Source organism: Heteronotia binoei, chromosome 2 (assembly GCF_032191835.1).
Source record: "Heteronotia binoei isolate CCM8104 ecotype False Entrance Well chromosome 2, APGP_CSIRO_Hbin_v1, whole genome shotgun sequence".
NCBI classification, from domain to species: Eukaryota; Metazoa; Chordata; class Lepidosauria; order Squamata; family Gekkonidae; genus Heteronotia; species Heteronotia binoei.
The window spans coordinates 134,077,728-134,102,889 of record NC_083224.1 but is presented as its reverse complement, the minus strand read 5'-3'; the positions used below and the strand labels follow the sequence as shown (position 1 = coordinate 134,102,889).

General features: G+C 43.0%; 1 protein-coding gene across 1 annotated transcript in view; it reads right to left on the bottom strand.

Moving 5' to 3' along the window:
• The window catches only part of AK5 (adenylate kinase 5), a 199,252-nt gene that overhangs the window by 88,755 nt on the left and 85,335 nt on the right, over positions 1 to 25,162 (bottom strand). The window contains exons 7-8 of the mRNA XM_060232045.1: positions 17,892 to 17,982; positions 2,871 to 2,947 (exon numbers count right to left, since the gene is read on the bottom strand). Of these exons, the coding sequence (XP_060088028.1) occupies positions 2,871 to 2,947; positions 17,892 to 17,982 (168 nt within the window). The remainder of the gene's footprint in view (positions 1 to 2,870; positions 2,948 to 17,891; positions 17,983 to 25,162) is intronic.

Here is a 25,162-nt window from a genome sequence, read left to right as displayed (position 1 = left end):
TACATCAATTTAAATAACAGAGGTGGGCGGCACATAGTGCGACTTTAGGTATAATCATTCAGTGGCCCAAATATAAAGGTTCAGATGATAGATCACTGTGGGGGAGCAGCCGATGGTATAGGCAACAAAGTAAAGGATGCCCGCCTGCCTCAACTAAATGCCTGGCGGAACACCTCTGTCTTACAGGCCCTGCGGAAGCGTAACAAATCCGGCAGGGTTCGCACCTCCACCGGGAGCTGATTCTACAGGTTGGGGCCAGGGCCAAAAAGGCCCTGGCCTTAGTCGAGGCAAGTTGGACATCCTTGGGGCCAGGGATGACCAAACAGTGTTGATTGGCTGATCGCAACGCCCTTTGGGGCTCATATGGGGAGAGGCAGTCCTGCAGGTATGTCTGTTCCAGGCCACATAAGGCTTTGAATGTCAATACTAAAACCCTGAAATGGATCTGGTACTCAACTGGTAACCAGTGCACTGCGTACAGCATCGGTTGACTACTTGCCCGTATAGGCAATCCAGTTAGGAGCCACGCTGCCGCATTTGGCGCCCGTTGGAGTTTCTGGATCAGCCTCAAGTGCAAGCCTGAGTAGAGCGAGTTACAATAGTCCAGCCTGGAAGTGAACGTTGCATGGATCACTGTAGCTAGGTCTTGGGATGTCAGATAGGGCATCAGCTGTTTGGCCTGCCACAGATGGTGAAAGGCAGATCCTGCAACTGTTGTGACCTGGGCCTCCATAGAAAGGGAGGCATTCAGTGTCACCCCCAGACTCCTCACCTTCTGAGCTGGCACCAAAGGGTGCCATCTAGGGTGGGTAGTCGGATGCCTGATCTTGGTCCCCCCTGACCTAGGTACAGGACCTCCGTCTTACTTGGATTTAGCTTCAGCTGGCTTAACTGCAACCAACCTGCCATGGTTTCTAATAACCTGGTTAGATTGTCTGGGGTGGCATCCGAATGGCCGTCCATCAGCAGATAGAGCTGGGTGTCATCTGCATATTGGTGACAACCCAGCCCAAAACCTTGTAAATGGTTTGTGGAGTCTGTTATATCAGTTGTATATTTGTATTATTTTTATATTTAGTTTCAGAAAACTACCTTCTTTTGTCAGACGAAGAATCACATTCGAAACATGAATTTTACCAGAATCGTGTCACATTCACATGTTCTTCTGGATGAGAAAATTCTGGAACCTTCCTATAATTTTCATCTATTAAGTGCTTTTCCTGTGCAGGAGGACTATACATGGAATTATTGTAGATTGATATATGTGTTCATATTTTCAGTATATGCTTTCTTCAATGTATGAGTGTTAAATGATTTTTCTAGGCATTATTAATAATAAGTAATGTGTAATCAGTACCTCTTGTGATTAACATGTAATCAGTACTTCTCAAGAGTAACAGTGATTTAATGTTGGTAATTTTTCACTAGTAACACAGTTTTCTCCCAATCCCCAGGTGGGGGCAGGAGATTCTCCGGTTTCGAGACCCTCCCCCCACTTCAGGGTCATCAGAAAGCGGGGAGGGGGGGAAGGAAATGTATGCTGGGCACTCCATCATTCCCTATGGAGACCGATTCCCATAGGGAATAATGGAGAATTGATCCACGGGTATCTGGGGCTCTGGGGAGGGCTGTTGTTTGAGGTAAAGGCACCAAATTTGCAGCATAGCATCCAATGCCTCTCCTCAAAAGACCCTCCAAGTTCCAAAAAGATTGGCCCCAGGGGTCCAATTCTATGAGCCCCAGAAGAAGGTGCCCCTATCCTTCATTAATTCCAATGGAAGGAAGGCATTTAAAAGGTGTGAGGTTCCTTTAAATGTGATTACCAGAACTTCCTTTGGAGTTCAATTATGCTTGTCAAATCCTTTCTCCTGGCTCCACCCCCAAAGTCCCCAGATATTTCTTGAATTGGACTTGGCAACCCTAACTCCACTTTAACCTTACATACTTCCTCCAGCTTTTCCAAGATCTTTTGCCAAAATTTAGTCACCTTAGAACACCAAAGATGTGCATAATATTCCTTTTTCTTTTTACAATGCCAACAATCAGATGTCATTCCCTTGACCATATAAGATAATTGAACAGGCATCCTATACCATTTCAATATTAATTTCATCTCAATTCCTCTAAATTTCTCCATTTTTATATCACTAATACCTCTCATTATTTTATTTATCTAATTTTCTTATAATGCTACTTCTTTCTCCCATTTTGACAGTATTATACCAATCATATAATTTTTTATCTTCAATCATTATACTGTATATCTTTCTTGCAATGCCCTTTTTATTATCTTCTTTAATACCATACAGTTCTTCCATCGGGGTGTCCTCCTCATTTCACCCCCATAACAAGTGAATTCTCACACAACTACACAAGTTGGCTGAGGGAAAGACCTTGCCTATCACAGTTCTCTGTGTGAGTCCTGCCCCTTCATTTCTGTATAAGTAGATATGAGAATGATTCTCATGTCAGCAGATTTCTCATGTCAGCACATTCACAATAAAGTGAATTTATTCACTGAATTATTGATCACAAGGTTCTGTTTTGCTAACTGAAGTCTGTGTATGCAGAAGAACAATCCCTGGCATCTCTAGGTGAAAGATCTCAGAGTCAAATGCTGGGAAAGAGCTTTTATCAGCCTAAGATTCCAGTGAGCTGTCCAGTCAGAGACAATATGAGTAGATAGAGAAAAGTCTGATTTTATATAAGATACATAACCTTATAACTAATTTACTCCACCACATCACAGGCAGAGCACAGAAGTCTATAGTTAGCCTATAAAAAGTTCAAAGAAAATCCAAAGGGAAAACAATTGACTTAAGAAGATGGCATATCTCTGTGTGTGAGAAAGATAGACAGAGAGAAATTACCTGGTCTTCAAAGTCAAATTCCGTATCTGCAATATCACTGGAGTCCACAATGAGATTAAGATCAAGTTCACATGGACCTAAAATAGAAAAATGAAATGGAACTTCTGAAATAAAATGGCTAGAAATTACAGTATTCAGTGGACACAGGGATATAACAGTGATGTGGTGATTGCGCTCCTGAGGAGAGACAAATTGCTGTCTTGGGCAGGAAGAAGTCTGTGAGTTTTAGAAAAGGGTTATTTTGAGTTTTACACCTCAAATTAGCAGGAATTTAAGGGTGTGACCATGCAGCTTTTAACTACCAACTTTGGATTTATTTGGATAAGTCCCCAGAGTGAACTTTCAAGGGTTCTTCAGACAGAACAGTTTTTTTCCAACTCAGGGCTTCACAACTTGTATGGCTGATGGGAGACCATTATCGTACATGAGTTTTATTATAACAGTCATAGACCAGATAAAAAGCACAAGTCTATGAGAAATAAAAAGTAAAATGTACAAATTATCAGAGGTACACTACTAAAATACAAGTCCATATATAATACAGCAGCGTTAAAATGTAGATAACATTTTAGTACATAGCAGTAGTCATCTGCAATAGCTCCACAAAGTCTACACCAAAAGGAAAAAGCTCCTATTATTTAAAACTATTCTTCTGTTTATCGCTTGGGTGCAAAACCTAGCTGTCACTCTAGTGATTGCCGGTATTTCATCAATCAACTATTTCCCCAGAAATATCTTATCCGTTAACACCTTAGACTGTTCCAGAATAGGGAGAATTGTCTTGTCCCTAACTTCCTTATAGAGGGAACAATGAACGAGAATACTGTATGTTCAGTGTTTCTACCTCACCAATGGGGCATGCACAGATTCTTTCACTGTATGGGGTCCTTAAATAACTCCCTTCTTTTACCTTAGATGGCAAAACATTAAAAGTCCTTCTATAAGGTAAAAGCCCTTCTATAAGGGGGGTGTTCTATATTTTTAAAATATTGGGCCATGTTCATAGTATATCTGTATTTCTCGGGAACCATAAAATTTGGGTTTCTTATTAAATCTTGCTGACATTAAATGTCATAAACTCTTTGCTTGATTAAATATCTTGCGGCGTTAGTATTTTGGGGCAACAATGCACAAGAGGGAAACCTATAGACTTTAAGTTACCCTCTGTCAAATGTATCCACTTTTGTTGGAACGGATCTTGAATTATTAAGGAGAGTAAACCTTTTACATTTTTGTGTATCCTGAGCCAGGAAAATGCTGAGGCAAGAAAGATTCATGCTTCAATTTTTATTTCCAGTTTCCAGTCAAAGTAAAGAACTGGGTCGAATACTTCTCTATTAGCCACCCTGAGCCGCCCTGAGCCTGCCCTGGCGGGGGAGGGCGGGATATAAATAAAATTTTACATTACATTACATTACATATTAGCTGTTTTCCCCAATGCTCACCTACATAGTACCAAACAGTGCTCTATTGTTGATCTCCTGCTATGAAGCCATTTTGTTCTACTGGTATAATCTCCTCTTGTTCTAACCACATTTCAAATTTATCAAGAAGATGTCTCAAATATAATTTACTAATGGTGCTTATAAGGCTGATAGGCCTGTAATTTGCAGGGTCACTTTTTTGTACTTTTTAAAAATAGGAACCATAATAGTTGTACGCCATTGCTTGAGGACATGACCCGATTGGTCGATGTATGTGAACAGGGGTGCAAGAAACTGTGCCCATCAATCTGAGTTTTCTTTTAGGGCTTCAGGAGGGATGCCATCCAATCCTGGTGCCTTTCCGTTATGGTACCTATGTAAATTATGCCAGCACAAGATATTTTTCCTATTAATGTTTTAATGACAATGAGATTAAATATTGTGATGATTCCATCTTTTGCAAATAATAATTTAAAATTATACCTCAGTTATATCCACCATGGCACAGTGGGAGTGGAAACATTAATTCTTTCTCTGTGTGCCATTCTCCTGATCAGTTTTTCCCAATGCTCACCTACATAGCTGCAGCTAATGTGGGTAAGGAAAATGAGACCTGTATGATATGGCTGCTTATAACTAAGCTAATAGCAGCTCTGTGGGAAGGAACTATTTCTACCAAGAAAATGGTATTGGGAGGGAAGAATTAAACACACACTCTCACCACTATCCAATATATAGTTTGATCCTTTTTTCTGACTCACTAAGAGGCAGTCATAGTTTTGTAAACTGCTAAAAGGGAATACATTTTTAATTCAAGAGCTAGTATGTAAACAGAAAACATATAGATATTTTGCATAAAACATAATTTCTTAACTGATGGATAGTTCATATGATTCTCATGTCTTTTTTTTAAAGTAACACATGTACAGGTTATTTTTAGAAGCTGTTTCTTTCTTCTCCTCTTTCTCTCTTAACCAGAGGGAAAGCATTTCAAGTGTAGCAAAGCACAAAAAGTATTTTTATAACATTCTCACTGATACCAGCATGTGTGTTTAAACATAAGGAGCATTACAGAAGCAGAGCTTGTACTAGTCAATGCATTCATAGTTTGAAAAGTTCAAGTTATTTTAGATATGAACGTTATGTTCCTGGTTAGAGATCCTGTCTTAATATTTTTTTGAAAGGACTTATCTGTATTTGTCAAAATAAAGAGTTCCTTGAAAAAGGTTGGAGGAGGGAGATTTAATTACAACAGGGGTTGTGTTAAACTTTAATTGCTAAGAATTAATAAGAAAAAAGTGTACATATTTTCCCTGCTCTTTATTTGCCTAGTCAATCATAACAGTGGGCTAGTGATGTTACAAAGCTGTGTGATAAGCTTGAGACTATGCTTTCCACTGTACTACTGCTTGAAGATAGAATGTTTGATTTAACTCCTTGATGGTGGAGGACAAACCTTATATCGGGTCCCACCTGATTTATGGCAATCCTCATGGCAAGAGACTTACAGAGGTGGTTTGCCATTGCCTGCCTCTGTGTAGCAACCCTGGACTTCCTTGGGGATCTCCCATCCAAATACCAACTAGGGCTGTTAGGGATGCCAGTCCCCAGGCAGGGGCAGGGGTTCCTGATTTCAGGGGTTCCTGCCCACTGCCAGTCAGTTGGCTGGTGGGAGAAGCCCTGTCTCCATGAGCAACCACCAGCAGCTACCCTTTTCCCTGTCCTCCTGCAAGATTTAAGAGGCCCCTCAGTTGATTGGCAGGAGCACATGGCTTACCAACCAGCTGAAGGACCCTTCAAATCTTGCAGGAAAGAGGGAGAGGGGCAGCTGTTGACTGCACACCTCAACTCCAAGTGGTGAATTCAGAGTGTGCGGCTCCTTTTGCTTCTTCCAAACAGCATTAAGAGAGTTCCTTTAAATGCTGTCTACAAGAAGAGGGGGGGACCTGAACTCCAGAGGTGAGTTCAGGCAGGTGGGGTGCTAGTCCCCAATATGATGACATCACTTTCAGGGCCAGTGCGTGGGAGTAGGCTAAGTAGGCAGTTGCCTAGGGCACTACCTGGCCTAGGGAGCACCACTGTGTGCCCCCTCCCTGACACATGACTCTAGCTCCTGACCACTGTCACCTTGTCTTCTCCCATCACCAAGCTGCCCTCAAAGCCAAGCCACCCCCTCTCCCCAATGTGCGACTTGGCCTCCCACCTCATCCTATCCTGCCACCCTCCTTCCTGACACGGCAGGCAAGCACTTATTCTCACAATTTTTTTATATAATATCACATGGGGGGGGCAGAATTAAAATTAAACATCAGTAAATTAAAAATGTGAAAAATTTCAAGTTTGGAACTCTTCAATTTCCCTATTTTTTAAATAATGGGGGGACGCGCTAGTGGGTGATTCGCCTAGGGTGCCAGAAAGCCTAGCACCGGCCCTGATCACTTTATATGATGTCATTGTATTGGGGACCCCCTCCCCCTCCAGGAAACCTCCCAAAGTTCCCCTGCCAGGAATGAGGCCCATTGGCTGGCGGAAGAAGCCCTGTGTCCATAACTTTCAAGATCTGATGAGATTGGGCTACCCTGGGCCATCCAGATCAGGGCACTTAACTTTTAGCAAGCTTATATTCTTCTCATCATAAGATCAGATAAGTGAGGAAAGGAATGTGAATGCTACTTTAAATCAAATAATTATATCTGATTCATCATGTTAATTTTACTAAATGCTATTGATGGTCACTCCCCTAAACTTGGGCCATATGTTATCCCTTTATTGCTTTATGCAGACGATGCAGTTGCACTGTCACGCTTGCAGAAGGGCCTCAAGCTACTTGCCTTTACTTGCTACTGCGAGACAAATTTCCTGTCTATAAACTATGCAAAAATCCAACATTATAGTATTCTCAAAGTCCTGGAAACCACAAAGTTGATGCCTCAAGGGAAATAATACTGAACAGGTGAAATCTTTTAAATACTTGGGGATCTTTTTCCAGTACAATCATAACTGGACAGTTCAACATAAGCAAGCAGTCATTTCAACAAGGTGTAGCTCGTTTGTGGTGGTTAGTTTCTTTTACAAGAAGGGTAACCAATTTGTCCCAGCTGCCATTCGTGTTTTTAATGCCAAAACAGAATCTCAGTTATTATATGGGATCCCCATTTGGATTTACGCCTTCAATTTCCATCTTGAGCAAATTCAAGCAGCATTCCTATGCCGTATTTTGGGGGTCCCCAACTGTGTAGCTATGCTGCAATGTGCCTAGAAACTGGAACCCATTTGATCGAGACCAGGGCATGGCTACTAACCATAAAGTTTTGGCTACGCCTACACTTTAGTGCAGACCCTGCTAGTTATGTTCATATGATGCTAGCAGACTCCTTTGTTTCCAATTGGTATAGTAGGATCCAGAAGAAAATACATTCCATAGGTGTCTCCCTGGACAACCTCTGTATGCTAAGTGAAATGCAGACATTCAGAATTCTGAAACAGAGGATTTTAGATACTGAGAAACAGTCCCTTTGTTCCTCTGAACATAAAACGTGTTCCCCTTTAGCATTTGGTATCTTTCCAAATTATGGGCTGCCTGCTGCCTACCTTTCCCAGCTTACGTCACCCCAGTTATGGCGTTCTTTTATGTTAGGAAGACTTAATGTTTTACCCTAATCAGTACTATCTGGGAAGTTTGACAGCATCCCTTATCAGGAAAGATTCTGCCCATGTAATGGAAGGCACCTCAAAATGGTCACCCATGTCTTACTTCACTGTGATTTCTTTGGGGAAGCGTGGGACTGTATAATCAAACCTATTCTGTCTAACCTTTATGGACTACCTGAGGCAAAGTTGGTTTTCTTTCTGTTATCTGACCGATGTTCCCATACTACTAGCCTAGTTGCAAAGTACCTTTTGGCTGCCAGAACAATCAGGGAGCAAAAGACTAGCTCACCTTCTTGATGCTTGACTAGTTTTTATAACTGAAACTCTATGCAACTTTGCCATGCTGTACTTTTTACTTCTATGCTAATAAAGGTATTTGGATGTTAATCTTATCAGAGTAGATAACTGCTCCAACTTTTCCAAAGTGTCTATGTTTACTATAGAAAGTATGGAAGATCTCTATCTGGAAAGCAATCAGAGAGTTCTGGAATAGTCATCCTGTCTTTGACTTTTTCACAATAAGAATCGCTAACACAGTGAAGAAGAAAGGGGGAGTATTTCTGCATCAGTGTAACTCCATTCTTACAGATAGGCCACTGGTTCACCCATACCTAACGGTAGTGAAGCCTAGGTTAACTGTGGCAACAGTCCGCCTGAGCTTTCCTTTCAGTGGCTTTAATGATCTGCCTGTACATAGGCAGGCATGTATACCACATAGCTGGATGAAATATACATGCACAAGGTGGCACTGAAAGTCATGTTCAAATAATATACTATTTTCCAGGCATGTAAAGAGAAACTTATTTCACTTTTTAAACAAAAAGTTAATAGCAAGCGTTGTTTCTAAGGCCTCCACTGTGTTTAATTCACTCAGGTAGATTGCACTGCTGAGTTTTCTAAGTTTAGCTGTTATTAATTTAAAGTACCTCCAAATAAAGCAGCCTTGCCTTGATGCAAGTTAATTCAGCAGGCTTTCTAAACCAGGGGTGGCAAACGGTAGCGCTTCAGATGTTTTTTTGCCTACAATTCCCATCAGCCCCAGCCAGCATGGCTGATGGCTTTGGCTGATGGGAGTTGCCTACAACAAAAATCTGTAGAGCTACCGTTGGCCACCCCTGTTCTAAACCACTTGCATGTCAGGGAATGCATCATTTGAATGAAACATTTGGGATTCCAGTTCCTGTTTTTCTCCCCAAGCAAATGTGATGAGGAGACACTTTCATGTGACTTCTATCCTCCACTTCTATGCAAATGCTCTCTTTCCCCAACCCTGGCTAAAAAGAGTCCTAGAAACATGCCCAGTTGGTAGAAAACCAGCACTGGTGAAGAAATTTGCAGAGTGAAACGTGGTTGAGTATGTGGGATGGGGCAACCTTGAGCTCCCATCAGTGCATCCCAAGTCCCTTCAGTGACTGATGATCTGGCAAATAAGTAGTCATCTTTCTGCTCTCTCCAGCCTGCCATTTCCCCTCCAAGTCTGTAAAAGACTCTCCTAGCTCTTCCATCTTAAGACTGAGAAGTGTCCCATATTTCTCAGGGCTGTTTTTGACCTCCTGGGCTACTTGCCTGCTCCAGGCAGTCCTCAGAGGTTGCCCTTCCTTCTCCCAGACTTATGTCCCCACCCAGTCACCTCCTGCTGACATCAGCTCAACTTCCCACCCTTGCTCATCTGATGGTGGCCAGGGATGGTCATCTGAGGCCCCCACCACTAAATGGGGCCAGATGGCAGCAAAGGCCATGGGAGGTTACTGGGTGCTACCATAGTAGTCTTGCTGGGCTTGTCAGAAACAGCTGAGGGGGGAGGTACATTCCTGGACAGGCAGGATATGTGATTTGTAGCATCACCTTTAAAAGGACCTGGGAGGAGGCAATGAGGAGTCCTCTGGCCACCTGCTCTTGTCTGCAGTGAAGGGAAGCTGGCAAGAGCAGAAGGAACGGGATGTCTTTACCTCTCCCCTCCCCCCCCCATTTCTGAGGCCATATGGGTGGTAGCTTTGGGCACATAAACTGTTAAGATAGGGACAGGACTCCACTCCCCCAACAATGATAAAGGCTTACAATTAGAAGTTTGAAGGAAAGTGGTAATTAATCCCTATGAACACAGGCTACATATTAGGGCTCTTTTTGTAGAAAAAGTACAACAGGAACTCATTTGCATATTAGGTCACACCTTGATGTCACCAGTGTTTCACACAGGGCTTTTTTGTAGAGAAAGCCCAGCAGGAATTCATTTGCATATTAGGCCACACCCTGAGCTGCTGAAGTCTATTAAGATCATTTAGAAAGATTCAAGCCAATGTACTGGGTGAGACTTCCAGAACAATCCTTCAGGGGCCAAATGGAACAGAGAACTCTGGAAGTGTTTATGTCTATTGTGTTATTTTCAAAGATGCTGGATGAATGCTAAATTCCATTGGTCTAATAGCCTATCTCAATACCTTAGATCAGTGTTTCCCATTTGCAGGGTCGTGACCCGGTACTGGGCCACGGAAGCCTTACTACCGGGTCACAAGAAAAGCCAAAGCTAGCCCCGCCCCCAGCAAAGCATGACCTCTGCTCTGCTTCCTTCCTTCCCTCGTCTCTCTGTTGGGTAGAGAAAAGCTAGCCTTGAAGACTGACACACGCTGCAAAGCCTGCGCTCCATTTGGCTTCCTTCCTTCCCCTGTCTTTCTGTTGTGCAGAAAAAAGTTAGCCTTGAAGACAGACACAGGCTGCAAAGTCTGAGTTCTGTTTGGCTTCCTTCCTTCCCCCCTCTCTGTGTTGTGCAGAGAGGAGCTGGGCTGCCTCTCCTTCCTTCTCCCCCCCCTCCCAGTGTTTAAGAGAAAAGCTGGAATCCACTGGCACTTTAGACTCATGAAGTGTTCTTCAGGGTATGAGCTTTCATGTGCCTTGCAGTATGCTCTTTTGGGGAGATTTCTCCGGGAGCCCTGAGCAGCAAAGAAGGGTGTGTGTATTTTTTTTCAGCCGGGAGGGGCAGGAAGTGGTCATTCCAGTTGCTTTTTTTTTTTTTTTTTACCAAACAACCCCTGGGCAGAATTGTTGCTGGCTGGGGTCATCTGATGGTGAGAAAAGCTTTTTTTTCTGTCCCCCCTTCCTTCCTTCCTTCCTTCCTTCCTTCCTTCCTTCCTTCCTTCCTTCCTTCCTTCCTTCCTTCCTTCCTTCCTTCCTTCCTTCCTTCCTTCCTTCCTTCCTCTCTTTCTTTCTCTCTCTCTCTCTCTGCAAGTGATGTTCTGTCTGTATTCTTGGTGCTGGGATGGGGGGAAGCAACAGTGGAAGGGCTTCTAGTGCCCTGGTCCCACTGGTGGACATTCTGGTGCTTTTTAGGCATTGTATGAGATAATTTTGGACTGGATAGTCCACTGGCCTGATCCAACATAGCTCCTCTTATGTTCTTTCTTTCCATGTCTTCTTTTCCTCTCCTTCTATTTCATTCTTTCCCTTTCTTTCATTCCTTCCATTTTTACTGGATGAAACTTTTCTGTTCATCAAACTGTTGTTGCAGACATAGGAGCTCTGCCAATGAAAAGTTGGCACCCGCAGTTGTAGCCAGCTGGCCTTTTTATGAGATTTCTGTGTGAGTGAGTGAGTGAGGGAGAGGTGTGGGGCAGAAAGAGATTATTGGAGATTACTGCAGTATATCTCAATAGCACTGGAAGTGATGGTATTATGAACTTGGCACCATTTTACTGGTCTGGCTTTTAACAGCTGTCTGACACCAAAATTAAACTCCTCCTATAGATATTAAAAATGATGAAAGAAGTTCACTGGCTAAATATCTGCAAAATAGGCTGCTTTTAAAGGTGTGGGAAACACAGTCAGTAAAAAGCTGCAGGCCCCTCATAAATATCCTTTTTGGGATAACTACAGAAAAGCTTGTATGAACTTCATATAACTGGAAATTAATTCATTAATTGCAGTACAATTCTCTGTTACCTTTCATAGCAATTTCCCCATGTTTCAGCCAAAGAAAAATATGAAAAATAGCTGTCGAAAGATTTTTTTTGAAACCAAGCAAGCTTGGTTATAGCTTGAGTCAGGGTTCCAGTAATAGCAGCTTAGGAAGGGCCTCCTATATGTTTCAGCATATTTTGAGGTAGAGCAGCTGCCAGTGCCCAGTGTGGGTGATACACATTGTTGTCATTCCTGATGGCAATGGCAACAGCACTCCCAACTGCATACACTGGCCAGTGCTGTTGAGGAAGGGGTGTGTAGGTGGTGCAGGCAATTGAACATGGGCATTAGGAGTGCTTGCAAGCTGGAGAAGAACACACAAACAGATAGGTGCATGCAGGTGTGGGAGTGGAAAGAGAGGACCACCCACTTTCCACCCCCATTTTGGCTCAGCATGAGTTTCAGAGAGATTTTTCTGAAAATGAAGTTACTTCAGAAGTTACTTCAGAAAAAGAGGCAGGTTTGGGGGAGTGCCCTGGAAGTGATATCACAGGAAAAGGTGGAGTTTTGGTTCATTGTGCCCCGGAAGTGACATCATTTGGCCCTTGACACCACAGGAAATGACATAGTTCCTGTCTTCTGGCTCCACCCCCAAAGTCTCTTGGCTCCACCCCCAAATTTTAAGTGGGTCACAAAAGAGAAGTGTAAAAATAACTGGGCCACGGGAAGTAAAAGTTTGGGAAACCCTGCCTTAGATGAGTAGGGTTACATTCCATTTTCTCTTTCTCCAGCAACAGTAGTTAGCTAATAATTTATATTTTAAACATTTAACCCACTTTTAATGTATTGGATTTAGGGCTGCCAACTGACTGGGGGCAGGGGCAGGAATGCTGGTACAAGAACGAATTAGATCTGGAGTGAAACTAATGGAGAAGAAAGAGAACATGGTGCTAAAATACTGTAAACATAAAGACTCTGGGGCAGATTTGTTCTGAAAGGTCAAGCATTATTTATGGTGCCATCATGCAAGCAAGTAAAATCAGCAGCTAATAGGCCTGTGTTGTGGAATAGTCTGTGAGAGGTTATTGAAAAAGCCATTTGAAGCAAAGCACCTCCCCCACCATCCTCTGAAGCGTTAATGTGAATGATGGGATTGTACCAACTTGCAAGTGTTGCTAATAGGACTTTTTGGTCTACAAGTTTCTTATCATCTTCAAGGCCAAAGAGGGAAGCCAATTAATTAACTTCTCTTGGGAATCTGTGATGGGAGGGGGAGACTCTGAGAGGTAATGTAAACTTCTAGAGAATTCTTGGAAAGACCTGTTCTGATTGAATGGCACCATCACCTGACTGGATGGTCTGGAAATTATAATTGGGCTGTGGCCTGAGAAGAACCACATAGCTAGCTGAGATTCTCATGAACAATGACTATATCCTGCAGTTGCTATAAGTAGGGGGGGATAATCCCAAGAGTAGGATGCTACCAAATTTTACTCCAAAATTATAACCAGGTGGCACTAGGCTCCTCCCTGTTCTTGCTGCTGATTAATATGTCTGCTTCTGTAGAGATTGTCACATTATAATTCACATATGGTGCTACTAATGGGAATAGGTTGAATCAAATCTACAGGGAACCAGCGCAGCTGGTGCAACACAGGTTGAATATGTGTGGTTCATGGTGCCCCATCAGGATCCACGCCACCATATTCTGGACCAGTTGGAGTTTCCAATCAGTCTCAAGGGCAAGCTGGTGTAAAGCAAGTTACAGTAATCCAATCTGAATGTGACCATTGTGTGGATTACTGTGCCCAGGTCAGGGGGAGACAGGAAAGAGGCCAGTTGCCTCGCCTGGAGCAGCTAGTAAAATGCTGACTAGGCCCAAACTCTTGACAGCTTGCACTGGCATTAAAGGTGCACTGTCAAGAGTAGGAAGGTGGGACCCAAATCCTGAATACTCAGCCACCCAACTACAGAGCCTCCATTTTGGTTGGATTCAGTTTCAGCTGGCTCTTCCACAACCATCCCACTATGGCCTCCAGTTCCTCAGCCAGATTTTGTGGAGCAGTACCCAGGCAGACATCCATCAACAGACACAGCTGAGTGTCGTCAGCATACTGATGACATCCCAGCATGAAACTCCATGCCAATTGGGTGAGAGAGTGGATATAGATGTTAAATGCATAGAGGGAGCATATATAGATATTAAACTTGAAGAATTTATCCAGGACTTTGAGTGGATCTGGATGTCATTCTCCCTCTTGCCAAGGGTCTGGTAGTCAGGAGGAAAGTAGAATTTTCCCCTCACCCTCAATCCAAGAGAAGAAAAATAGCCTACTCTGCCAAGCACCTAAGTAGGGAATCAACTTCTTAGCTAAGCCTTATTCTGAAAACTTAAAAGTGGAGGAAAAGCTTTTGGAGGAGGAAGAGCTTTTAACTGCCATCTTGTAGACCTGGCTTGTTCCTTCTTAAGGTGCTGCATATCATGGAAATCCCTATTAACAACAAGGATATGGAAGCACCTGAACAGGCCAACTGGTTCAGCCAGTGACACCCCCGGAGGGGGCTCCCTCCCTAGACATTCTCTTTCCATCTGTCTTTGGTAATGTAGAATCATAGAGCTGGAAGGAACCTCCAGAGTCATCTAGTCTAACCCCAAGGTAGTCAAGGCTGAGTGGGAGACACCTGCAAGAACTAAAACCAACCATCCCATCATCTCTCAATTCTACTCCCATGTACCAGACAATTCAAACTCCCCTTAGATGACAATTTAGTGGCCAGCCTGTGTTCCAATTCAGTTATTTTAGCAGAGGCAGATGGTCTTCCTGGGGATCCCTGTGACAGTACGATAGAACAGTCCTTGCACAAGAACTTCAAAGCCTCTTTGGCTGCCATCAGGGCCCCTACAGCAAGGGGCCCTGACCTGGATTGCTCAGGCTAGCCTGATTTCATCAGAGTTCAAAAGCTAAGCAGGGTGAGCTCTGAAAGTTCACTCTTTTCAAGGGCAATCTATTCTTGGGCCTCTAATGTTTCAGCAGCATACAGTAACATCTCTGAAGAACTTAAGGATGCTCTAAAAAAGATCACCCTTGCAGCATCCTTCTCAGCTGACAAGTTGTTAGTCACAAACCAGCTGTTGGCTAGAGCTATGGTCTTGAATGTGACAGCTAGGCATTTCATCTGGTTCCGCAACTGGAAAGTGGACCCATCCTCTTAGACATGAGTTGCTAGTGTCAAAGGCATTCATATCTTTGGGGAAAGAATGAATAGATACCTGATTGAGGATTAAGACAAAAATAGGTCTTTGCCCTTGTGCAAGAAAGATCATAAGCCCAAAAAATGCTTCTCTTCCTTTTGTGAACCCAAGTGCACCTCTGGATTCTGACTGTTGACACTTATCAAAGGGAGATGGCAGCCCAAACAACCTAGTTCCTCCTTTCACAGACCTACAGGCCAGAATTCATGGGGTCCCCAAAAAAAGAAAGTAGGATGATGTCTGCAGTTTTTTGCAGTTCAATGGGAGTTAGTTGGCAACAGATGGGTCCTGGGTACTGTTTTAAATGGCTGTTCTCTGGAATTAAGCTCCACAAAAGATTCCTGCAAGTCCCAAGAAATAATTGGGGGTTTACTCAGTTTTTTCATAGTCCCAAAAAAGAACAGGAATGTGAAAGCCATTTCAGTTCTGAAATCGCTAAGCCCCAGGGCTTTTTTTGTAGAAAAAGCCCAGTAGGGACTCATTTGCATATTAGGCCACACCTCCTGACACAAAGTTAGCTGGAACTACGTTCCTGCTCAAAAAAAGCCCTGGTTAAACCAGAGAATAGGAAAGACGACGTTCTGGAGGGAAACCCTCAAATACATAGTCTCATTTATTCAGAAGGGGAACTTTCTGACATTGATAGATCTGTCAGATTCCAGTTTGGGAATCGCATTGAAGATTCCTGTGCTTTTTCTACAATGGGCTTCATTTTCAGTACTCATAATCTCATAATTTTCAGTGTTCATAATCTCATTAGTGCACATCTGAAAACCCACAGTTTTTAGATAAAATTCGAATCAGGTCTCACTCTTATCAACAAGGGATGGCAGATGTACAACAAACCATCTCTTGTTTACAAGTCCATGGGTTTACCATCAACAGGAAGAAAAGTTGCTTGTCTTCAACTCAGAGGGTGTTATCACTAGCACTCTGGAAAGACAACTAGTGGCCATTTCTGCATTCAAGGGAACTAAGAAGGGCTGGAGTTTCTCTCATTACCGTCATGTTAGGAGGTTTCTCAGAAATACATCTCAGATTAATCCCCCGCAGCCTCTCTGCTTTTTTTCCTGGAGCCCAAATACAGTGCTCAAAGCCTCCTTGCAGGCCCTGTTTGAACCAGTGCCATCTGCCCTCTCAAAGAGCTAACCTTTAAAATCATCTTTCTAGCAGGTATCACCTTGGCTAGGAGGGTGTCCAAACTCAGAACTCTTTCAGTGGACAAGGAGCTCTGTGTCTTTCATAATGACAGCGCTGTGCTCTGTCTAGAGTCAGCATTTGTTCTCAAAGTCACCTCTCCCGTTCATAGGTCAGAAGACCTGATTCTTCTTTCATTCTGCCCTAATCCTAAGCATCCCCAGGAAAAGGAGTAGTAATGTTAAGAGGGCCTTGAGCTTCTACCTTGATGGGATTAAGTCCTTTAATAAAACTGACTCTTTGTTTGTCTCCTTTGAGAAAGCTTCACTAGGACACAAGGTTTCAACCTCTACCATTAGTAGATGGGTTATAGGATGTATCTTTCTAGCATATAAATCCAGGGGTCTAGATCCTCCATTGGGAGTTACAGCATATTCCCTCAGAGGGTCAGCAACCTCTTGCAGAGAATTTCCTTCCTTAGTAGTTTGTAGGGCTGTCAATTCCTTCACCAGGCATTATAGGCTTGACAAATTATTAGCCTCTGCAGAGGTTGCCTTTGGAAGAAGGGTTCTGCAGCATACCCTCTCAGACCAAAGAGCCAAGATTCATCCCTCCCTGGGGCACACTGTTTTTCTATGTCCCGGAAGTAGAGACTGCCTCACCCTGAACCACTGAAGAATGGAAATTTGTCTCACTTACCATGAATCTTCCTTCTCGGTGGTCCTGGGGTGAGGCAATCTCTTCCCTCCCTATGGTAGAATTTCCTTTCTCTGTTAGCTCTTGGACTGAAACAAGTATGCTGGGAGAATTCAGGGCTTCCCCTCTTTCTCCTTCTGGATCCTACTGTCCCTGGTGAGCCCTTGGAGTTCTCCATTCTGTTTTTTCTCTGCATGGTTTTGCTGTTCATTCTAACCATTAATCAGAGGTATTTTGATTTTGCTACCATTTGGTGAGGGAGTTCTGCTGCTTCAGGACACAACTAGAGCCTGGGAGAGAAGCCCCTCCCCTGCAGGAATCACATAAAGTTCAACCCTGCCTGCCTCCAGCGAGGAGCTTTTCCCTAGGTGTAGAGACTGCCCCACCTCAGGACTACCTAGAAGGAAAATTCACAGCAAATTTTCTGTTTCCTTTCAGGTAGGAATGTGGATGCACATAGCATGGCCCTATCTAATATCCGATGATACATACAACACTGCATTCATAGTACCAGATAAATCAGTTTTATTTATCTTGCTCCGAATGCCTGTGCAGGGCTAGACCTATGTAGCCTGACCTCAGAGAAGGGGTTGCCCTGCCAGCCCGTGCCTCTTGGAGACTCCGAGAAGTACAGGGGGAAGATCTTTTTTTCTGTTTTTGTACCCTAGGGTGCAAAAGCAGGAAGAAAGTCCTGCTGCCCATGCTTCTCAGAGACTCTGAGATGCAAGGGTGATCTTTTTCCTGCTTTTGCACCTTGCAGTGCAAAAGCTGGAAGAAAACCTCACCGGTCTGGGGGGTCCAATTCTTCACCCCTGGACTGGCAATGCCCTAGGCAAATGCCTAAGATGCCTAGTGGGAGATCCGGCCCTGTGCTGGTATCTAAACATTAACTTTCTAGATTAACAAAAACATGAAATTCTGAAGCAATCCAGGGAGACCCTATCAAAGAGTTTGTAATTATTAACCCACCTGCCATGTGGTCTTTTGGGGGGAACAGTTTGTTGTCAACAGCCAGGCTTATGTCATGGAATACTTCTTCCTCATCTCTGTCAGCATCAAACTACAATAAAATAAAAGTCAGGAAATACAAAGAAACACTGTGATATGTTGGCTAACACATTTAGTAAAACTTTTAAAAGACTGTGGCTGGAGTAGCTTCAACAAGAAAACAGCACTTCTGGAATACTGACTAGTGGACCTTTGGTTTAGGAAGGGGAAAGAAGTTTGGGGATGGGGAGTACCTTAGGCCGAGGTCTGACGCACATAAACTGACAAGATGGGCATGGATGAAAGCCAGATGCATGTCGGTTTTTATGCGCTTGTCCAAACATCAGCATCTGGCAATGGTCGTTGGCTTGTTCGTGTCCTGAACTGCTACGACTGAGACGCGGACTTTTTTGATAGTACATTAAATCCGGAATTAGAATGCTTCCGACGACTCCACCGCGTACTTTCTATGTTTGAACACTCCATTGTAGCTGACTCGTCGCAAGCGCATATCCGCTTCCCTGCGAGAGTCCAGTCCAAAAGATATCATTGCACCAACAATTGTTAACTCAGCCTTCCAACCTTCTGAGGTCGGTAAAATATGTACCCAGCTTGCTGGGGGGGGGGGAGTTTAATGACCGGGGAAGGCAATGGCAAACCACCCCGTAAAAGGTCTGCCATGAAAACTTTGTGAAAGCAGTGTCACCCCAGAGTTGAAAATGACTGGTGCTTGCACAGGGGACCTTTCCTAAATGGGGGGGAGGCAGATCGGCCACCTTTGCCTTCTCCCCGCCAGGCGGAGAGACGGCAAAGAGAGTTCCTGTGCTTTCCCCCATTTAAACACCCTGGCGGGGTGTTCATTTTTGTGACAGTCTACGTTGTTTGATGCCCATTCCTGCTTTTACCCTGCCCCGTTTAAATGGGAGGGGGGGAGGAAGATGACCCACCTTTGCCGTCTCCCCGCCAGGCAGAGAGACAGCAAAGAGAGTTGCCATGCTCCACCCCCATTTAAACACCCCAGCGGGGTGTTTAAATGGGGGGAGGAAGATCACCCACCTTTGCAAAGAGAACTCCTGAGCTTCCCCTCCCTGGCCGGGTGTTTAAATGGGGGGGGGGGTAGATCGCCCACCTTTTCTGGCACTTAAAAACAACAACAACAAACCAAGCATGATATCCCACGGTACTGCGCTTGCGCGAGTACTGTGCAGAATGCTATCTCAAAAAATGAGGTCCTGGTTGAGACCTCTGACCAACGCTGCTTAGAACTGAAGGATGGAGGGATGTCTGATCAGGAAATTCGTTGTAAAAAAGCTGCAGGGTATAATAGCAACGGGTTAGGGATGGATTTAACGGTGAGTGTGACCGCGGCCTTACTCTGTGTGCAAATCTATATCTTTTCTGTTGTAATAAATAGTTACTTTGCTTAAGCCAAGGTGTGTGAATGGGAGGGGAGCTTTAAAAAAGGAGGCCATAAGCCTTTAACTTGCCCTTATTTCCAACTTCCAGGTTACATATATTATCTATTTCCTTCATTTATATCCCATCTTTCTTCACAATGAGGAATTTACATCATTCTTTCCTATTCTGTCTTCACAATGACCTGTAAAATAGGTTAGGCTGACAGATTGCGGCACTGCTTGAAAAGAGATAGTTATTGTGGTACCTAGTTATGCCTTTCATAATCATCTGGCAAATATATTCCGTACTATGAAAGTATGCTTTAAGGAAGCCATTTTTCAGTCATGTTGCATTGGACATGATAATGGAAATTATAATCACATACTGTGGGAAAACTCTAAAAATCATTTTTCTCATTTAATTCTCTTTATGTATATTTTTAATTTTGCAGATATTTGCTATATTTTTCACAAATATTTGGGATTAAATCCACTTATCTGACTGTATAAGGCAATAGAATTTAACACAATTAATGTAATTGCCTTTCATCTGAAACTGTAGTCCTTTTGTATATTAAGCATTAGGTCAATTGACAGTACAAATGAAAATCCTGAAGAGCCTGTAGTTAACTGGAAATGAAGGGTCTCTTGTAATGCATGCTTAGCAAGTGTGTACTTCATTTGTAGCTATTATTTGAGATCAAAGTTGAAAACCTAGTATTACAACTGAACTAGAGGCTAGCAGTGTAAAATGAATTACTATAATCAATGAAGTGCTCTAAGTGATGACACAATAATGATCACATGCTTTAGTAATAAGAATCGGGATCTCTGGCATTTAGAAACAAATGACCAATTCTTGAAGAAGATGATAATTTAAAAGATACAAGAAACTGTGGTCAGACTGTATTAAAATGAATAGATTGTAGAGCGGATAGAGAGCAGGGAGTGGCTTGTACAAATCTGATAGTGACATTACCCAAACTAACATTGCCCAAATTCCCCTATCGTGGTGGCCAAATGGAGCACTGCCATTGGCTGACAGGTGCACTCAACAAACCATTGACCCATCATGCGTCAGTCACCACCTCTGGTTCCCATTGGCTGACTCCACTGTCCCCCACCTATTGCAGGCCTGAAAACACTGAACAAACTGCCAAAACAGTCTTACTTCAGAGACAGACACATGTCTGATGCCTCTCTGTGTCCTCTCCATCAATTTGCCTCAGAAAGGGCTTTTGCTCTACTGCAGCCTCACAAAATGTTTCCTCAGAGGTCATGGCAGCTGCCTCTTTCCTGTCACTCCCTCCCTCCCTCCTTCCCACTGGAGAAGCTGCAGGCCAGAGGCTGTTGCTAGGCAATCAATGTTGCCCTAAGCTGAATATAATCCCAAAGAGTCCACCCTCCGAAGTAGTTATTTTCTCCAGGGGGAGAGAGCTCTGTTGTCTGAGTTCAGTTGTGAACCCAGGAGATCTTCAGGCTTTACCTGGAGGTTGGCTGCCCTAGACCTGGCAGCACCCTCTGGGTGACTTGATGCCACCTGGCTGGCATGACTTAACTAGGCCTGGCTACTTGCTCCTGTTCAGCAACAGCCCCCTTAAGACAGCCAGTGTGAATTAGCAGTTGCCACTTCCAGGTTGGCAAATTCCTGGAGATTTGAGGGGTGGAGCCTGGAGAAGGTAGGGTTTAAGGATGGGTGGGACCTCAGACAGGTACAATGCCATACACTCCACCCTCCAAACCAGTCATTTCCTCCTGGGGAACCAGTTGCCAATATCGAGGTGAGGGCTGGGCATCACTCAGAATTACAACTGCTCTCCAGATGGCAGAGATCAGGTCCCCTTGAGGTGGAGGGGAGGAGTGAAGGCCTCCACTTGGGTGGGTGGGAAGACAGCAAGGGTGGAGGGCACTTGCCCACAGCCTCTTCCTAGAGCCCATTGTATTTTTCTTCACAACGGGCCTTATTCCTAGTCCTATTATATTTATGGAACTTGCTTCCAAGCCAGTGTGGAGAGGATTAAATTTAAGGGCTGTGTTCGCATGCATGCTTTCTTGGAAGTAAGTTCTATTGAACAAAGTGACATTGACTTACAGAGTTGGACTGAAAGGCTGTGAACCTGTGTACACATACTGAATGCTAAATCTCACCAATCCTATTGGAAGTTACCTCTATGTGAACAGATAAGATTGCACTCTAGATGTTTTTTTCTAGAATTTTTAACTAATCACATGATTTTAGCTGTTCTACCTGTTTAATTATAAAACACTTATATATCACCAAAACTTCAATTTAGGTGTCCTTTTTAAATACTGAAGAAACTAACCTATGTCATTAATAATTAGCAGAAAAATTATTGTAAATATTTCCTTTTTAAGGTTCCTTACTGCACAAGTGAAACAGTCTAAAAACATAAATATGTTTGATTTTAATCTGCAGCCCCACAGAGTAAAATTTGCTTGCTCTGCATTATCTGCTAGCAACTCAATCCCACAGCTGGTTACTTGGAAGCAAATCTTAGTATTTTCCACTGTGCAGAGGTTTCCTGACTTTCTGCCCAATCCAAATAGAGACTTAGTTTTACACACTGAAATGAACGGGCTCAATAACTGTGTGGTACTGAATTTTAAAGCCTATTTGGAAGTGAGACCCCCCTCCCCCCCGGGCACAATGGGACTTAGTTCCAAAAAAAACATGCTCAGGAGTGGATGGCACAATTCTAGTTGATCTATTGATTACATTAATTAAAGTTTGTTGGGCTACTTTTTCACCAACCAATCACTGAGTGAAAACCACTTATTAAAAAAAAAAACCCAAAAACAAAGTTCCAAAAATACCCTAACATATTTACTTGAAAACCTTCTTGCTGTGAGGTTAAAATGGGAGTAATGACAAGTTTTGCATTCTGATGAGTGAGTGCCAAGTGAAGATATGTGATAAAATGAAGGAGGATGGTCATGCTGTCAGTTTGGCTTCTGACTACATTTTAATTGCTATAAAAATAATGTTCTGCTAGGATGTAGGACAGAAGAAATCTATTTACTTCTCTTTACTGCAAATATTGTAATAGGTTGTTCTGTTTTTCCACTGAAACTGTCATCAGAAATAATAGAACTGGACAGGGGCATCTTGTTTATTCACAGGAACTTGTCTTGGGCAACACGATCTCAGCTAGAAGAAAAATGACAGATTCATTAAAGCTCATGGTTTCTCTGCTTGTGCTGGCCATAGTCCTGGCTAAGACAGCTACTAACTAGGAGACATTTGGGATGATTAACTAGATGTGCATTGAGTTTATCAAGCATAATAAAAGTTGCTGCCAAAATCCTTCTCACCCCTGCTATTTGGGATTCTTGGACCTTCATATCTGGGAGACTGCCTCTCGCCCTCTGCTTCCCCATGACAGTTTCCCTCATTGGAACAGGGTCTTCTGCAGGTACTAACCTGCAAATGGGCATAATCAGCAACTGCTCATACATGTGCCTTCTCTGTTATAGCCCCCACCTTGTGGAACAGCCTGCCTGAGGAGGTCAGGAAGGTTCCCACTCTCGTGGCTTTCTGTAAACTATGCAAAATTGAATTATTCAAGAGGTTTTTTCTTTGCAGCCAATAGAGTTGCACTGTATTAAATGATTCACAAAGTTATGTGGAAAAATTATTACAGACTGTGGTCTATACTCCTGTGCATAGCTTTCTGAAACTAGTATCCTACTATTAATTTTGCATCATTTAATGTGTTATGTTAATACTTATGCTTTGCTTCAGTTCCCTTTTTAGACTTCTGGTTGGTTCTGCAACGATCCTGTTACACTGTTTATTGAATGTCCCTTCCTGTTGATTGTATTGACTCACTCTGTGTAATCTCCCTTGAGTCCAAGTGAGAAAGGTAAACTATAAATAATGTAAATAAATAAATGGACATGGAACAAAACACATGAAATGTAATGACATATATGGCCCTTCAAAATAAATAGACTGTTTGATTCAGACTTCTACTTAGTTAATTGTTTCATTGTCTGTACCTAGTAAAAATTGTTACCAGACCACCAAATATATAAATGTTTATTTGTTTGGAGTTTTTAAGACGAAATGAGTAGCATAATTGCAGAGAGTCTAGTAAAAAAGTACAGCTATTCAGTTCTGTAAACTATTTGCAAGACTGGATTAATCTGGTTGAAATCTTCCAACAGAGACCGTTTTTGCACACAGTTTACCACACGGTCACATTCCTGTTCTTTCCGCAGCGTCTGTCGGATTTCCCATTATCTGCACTGGAGTTACAGGAAGTGCCGCGGCTTTTGCGTAGCAAACGTAAACTGGGTTTTAGCGGTTTATGTTTGCTATGCAAAAGCCGCGGGACTTCCTGTAACTTCAGCGCAGATAATGGGAAATCCAACGGACGCTGCGGAGAGAACAGGAACGTGACTCCGTGGTAAGCTGTGTGCAAAAACGGTCAGAGTTTAGTTATTGCTTCCAGATGACTTCAGCCAGCCATGATGGGTTCAGCCTCTCTGCTCCAAAAGAACAGAGAAATAGTTGATTAGAAGTTTTTTACAAATTAAAAATTCAATATTGTAATCATCCTTCATTCATTGCCAGTAATTTCAGTAATAAGACTTTAAAAATAGCTGCAATAACAAGAGAGCGCACCATCAAAAATTACCATAGACATGGATTCTTTTAGAAAGCATTACATGTGCAGAAATTAGTCACGTTCTTTCAAACCAAGGACTGTGTGACATCATGGAGAGAGTACCTGAAATAGGACTTCAGAGAACTGGATTAAAATGCCAACTCAGCCATGATGTTAACTGGGTCAGTCATTCACTCAGTCACTTCCTCTCTAACCTACTTTGAAAAAGATGTTTGACAATAAAATGGAGGAGGAAGAACCACACACATTTTGGAGCTCCACAGAGACAGGGAGCAGGATAAAAAGATATGATACGTTTCTTGAAGTCACCGAGGGGTTAGCTAAAGCCCAGTTCACACATTAAGTGACCTTATAATTGCTTGAAGTGTGACCACACTGGGAGCATTTTCACAGATCATTTCCCACATTATCACATAGTTGCATTATGACATATCACAGATGTATTTTGCCTTATGTATCAACTGTACTGAGGCACTTAATACATTTCCTTCTATTGTCCACAAGCCATTGTTTCTCTATAAGCAAATCCACTCTTTGTTTATTAAAACAAGGTATTACTAGCCATTTTGCTACAAACTAGTATCTTTGGGAACCTTCCATATAATTAATGTCATCACCAAAATGTATGGTTGTCGAGTCCAATTCAAGAAATATCTGAGGATTTTGGGGATGGAGCCAGGAGACATTGGGGATGGACCAGCAGCAAGGTTGTGACAAGCATAATTGAACTCCAAAGGGAGTTCTGGCCATCACACTTAAAGGGGGACTGCACACCTTTTAAATGCCTTCCCTCCATTGGAAATAAGGATAGAGGTACCTTCTTTTGGGGCTCATATAATTGGACCCCCTGGTCCAATCCTTTTGAAACTTGGAGGGTGTTTTGAGGAAAGGCACTGGGTGCTATGCTGAAACGTTGGTGCCGCTACCTATAAAAACAGCCCCCCCAGAGCCCCAGATATCCCAGATCAATTCTCCATTATACCCTGTGAGAATCAGTCTCCATAGGGAATAATGGAGTGCCCGGCAGACATTTCCCTCTCCCCCCTCCTGCTTTTCAATGACCCTGAAGTGGAGGGAAGGTCTCCAAACCAGGGGATCCCCTGCCCCCACCTGGGGATTGGCAACCCTACTCCCACAAGATTAGACAGTTGTCATGATTCTTTCTGACCCAGTAGGATAAATGTGCCCCCCAAACTAATAAAAA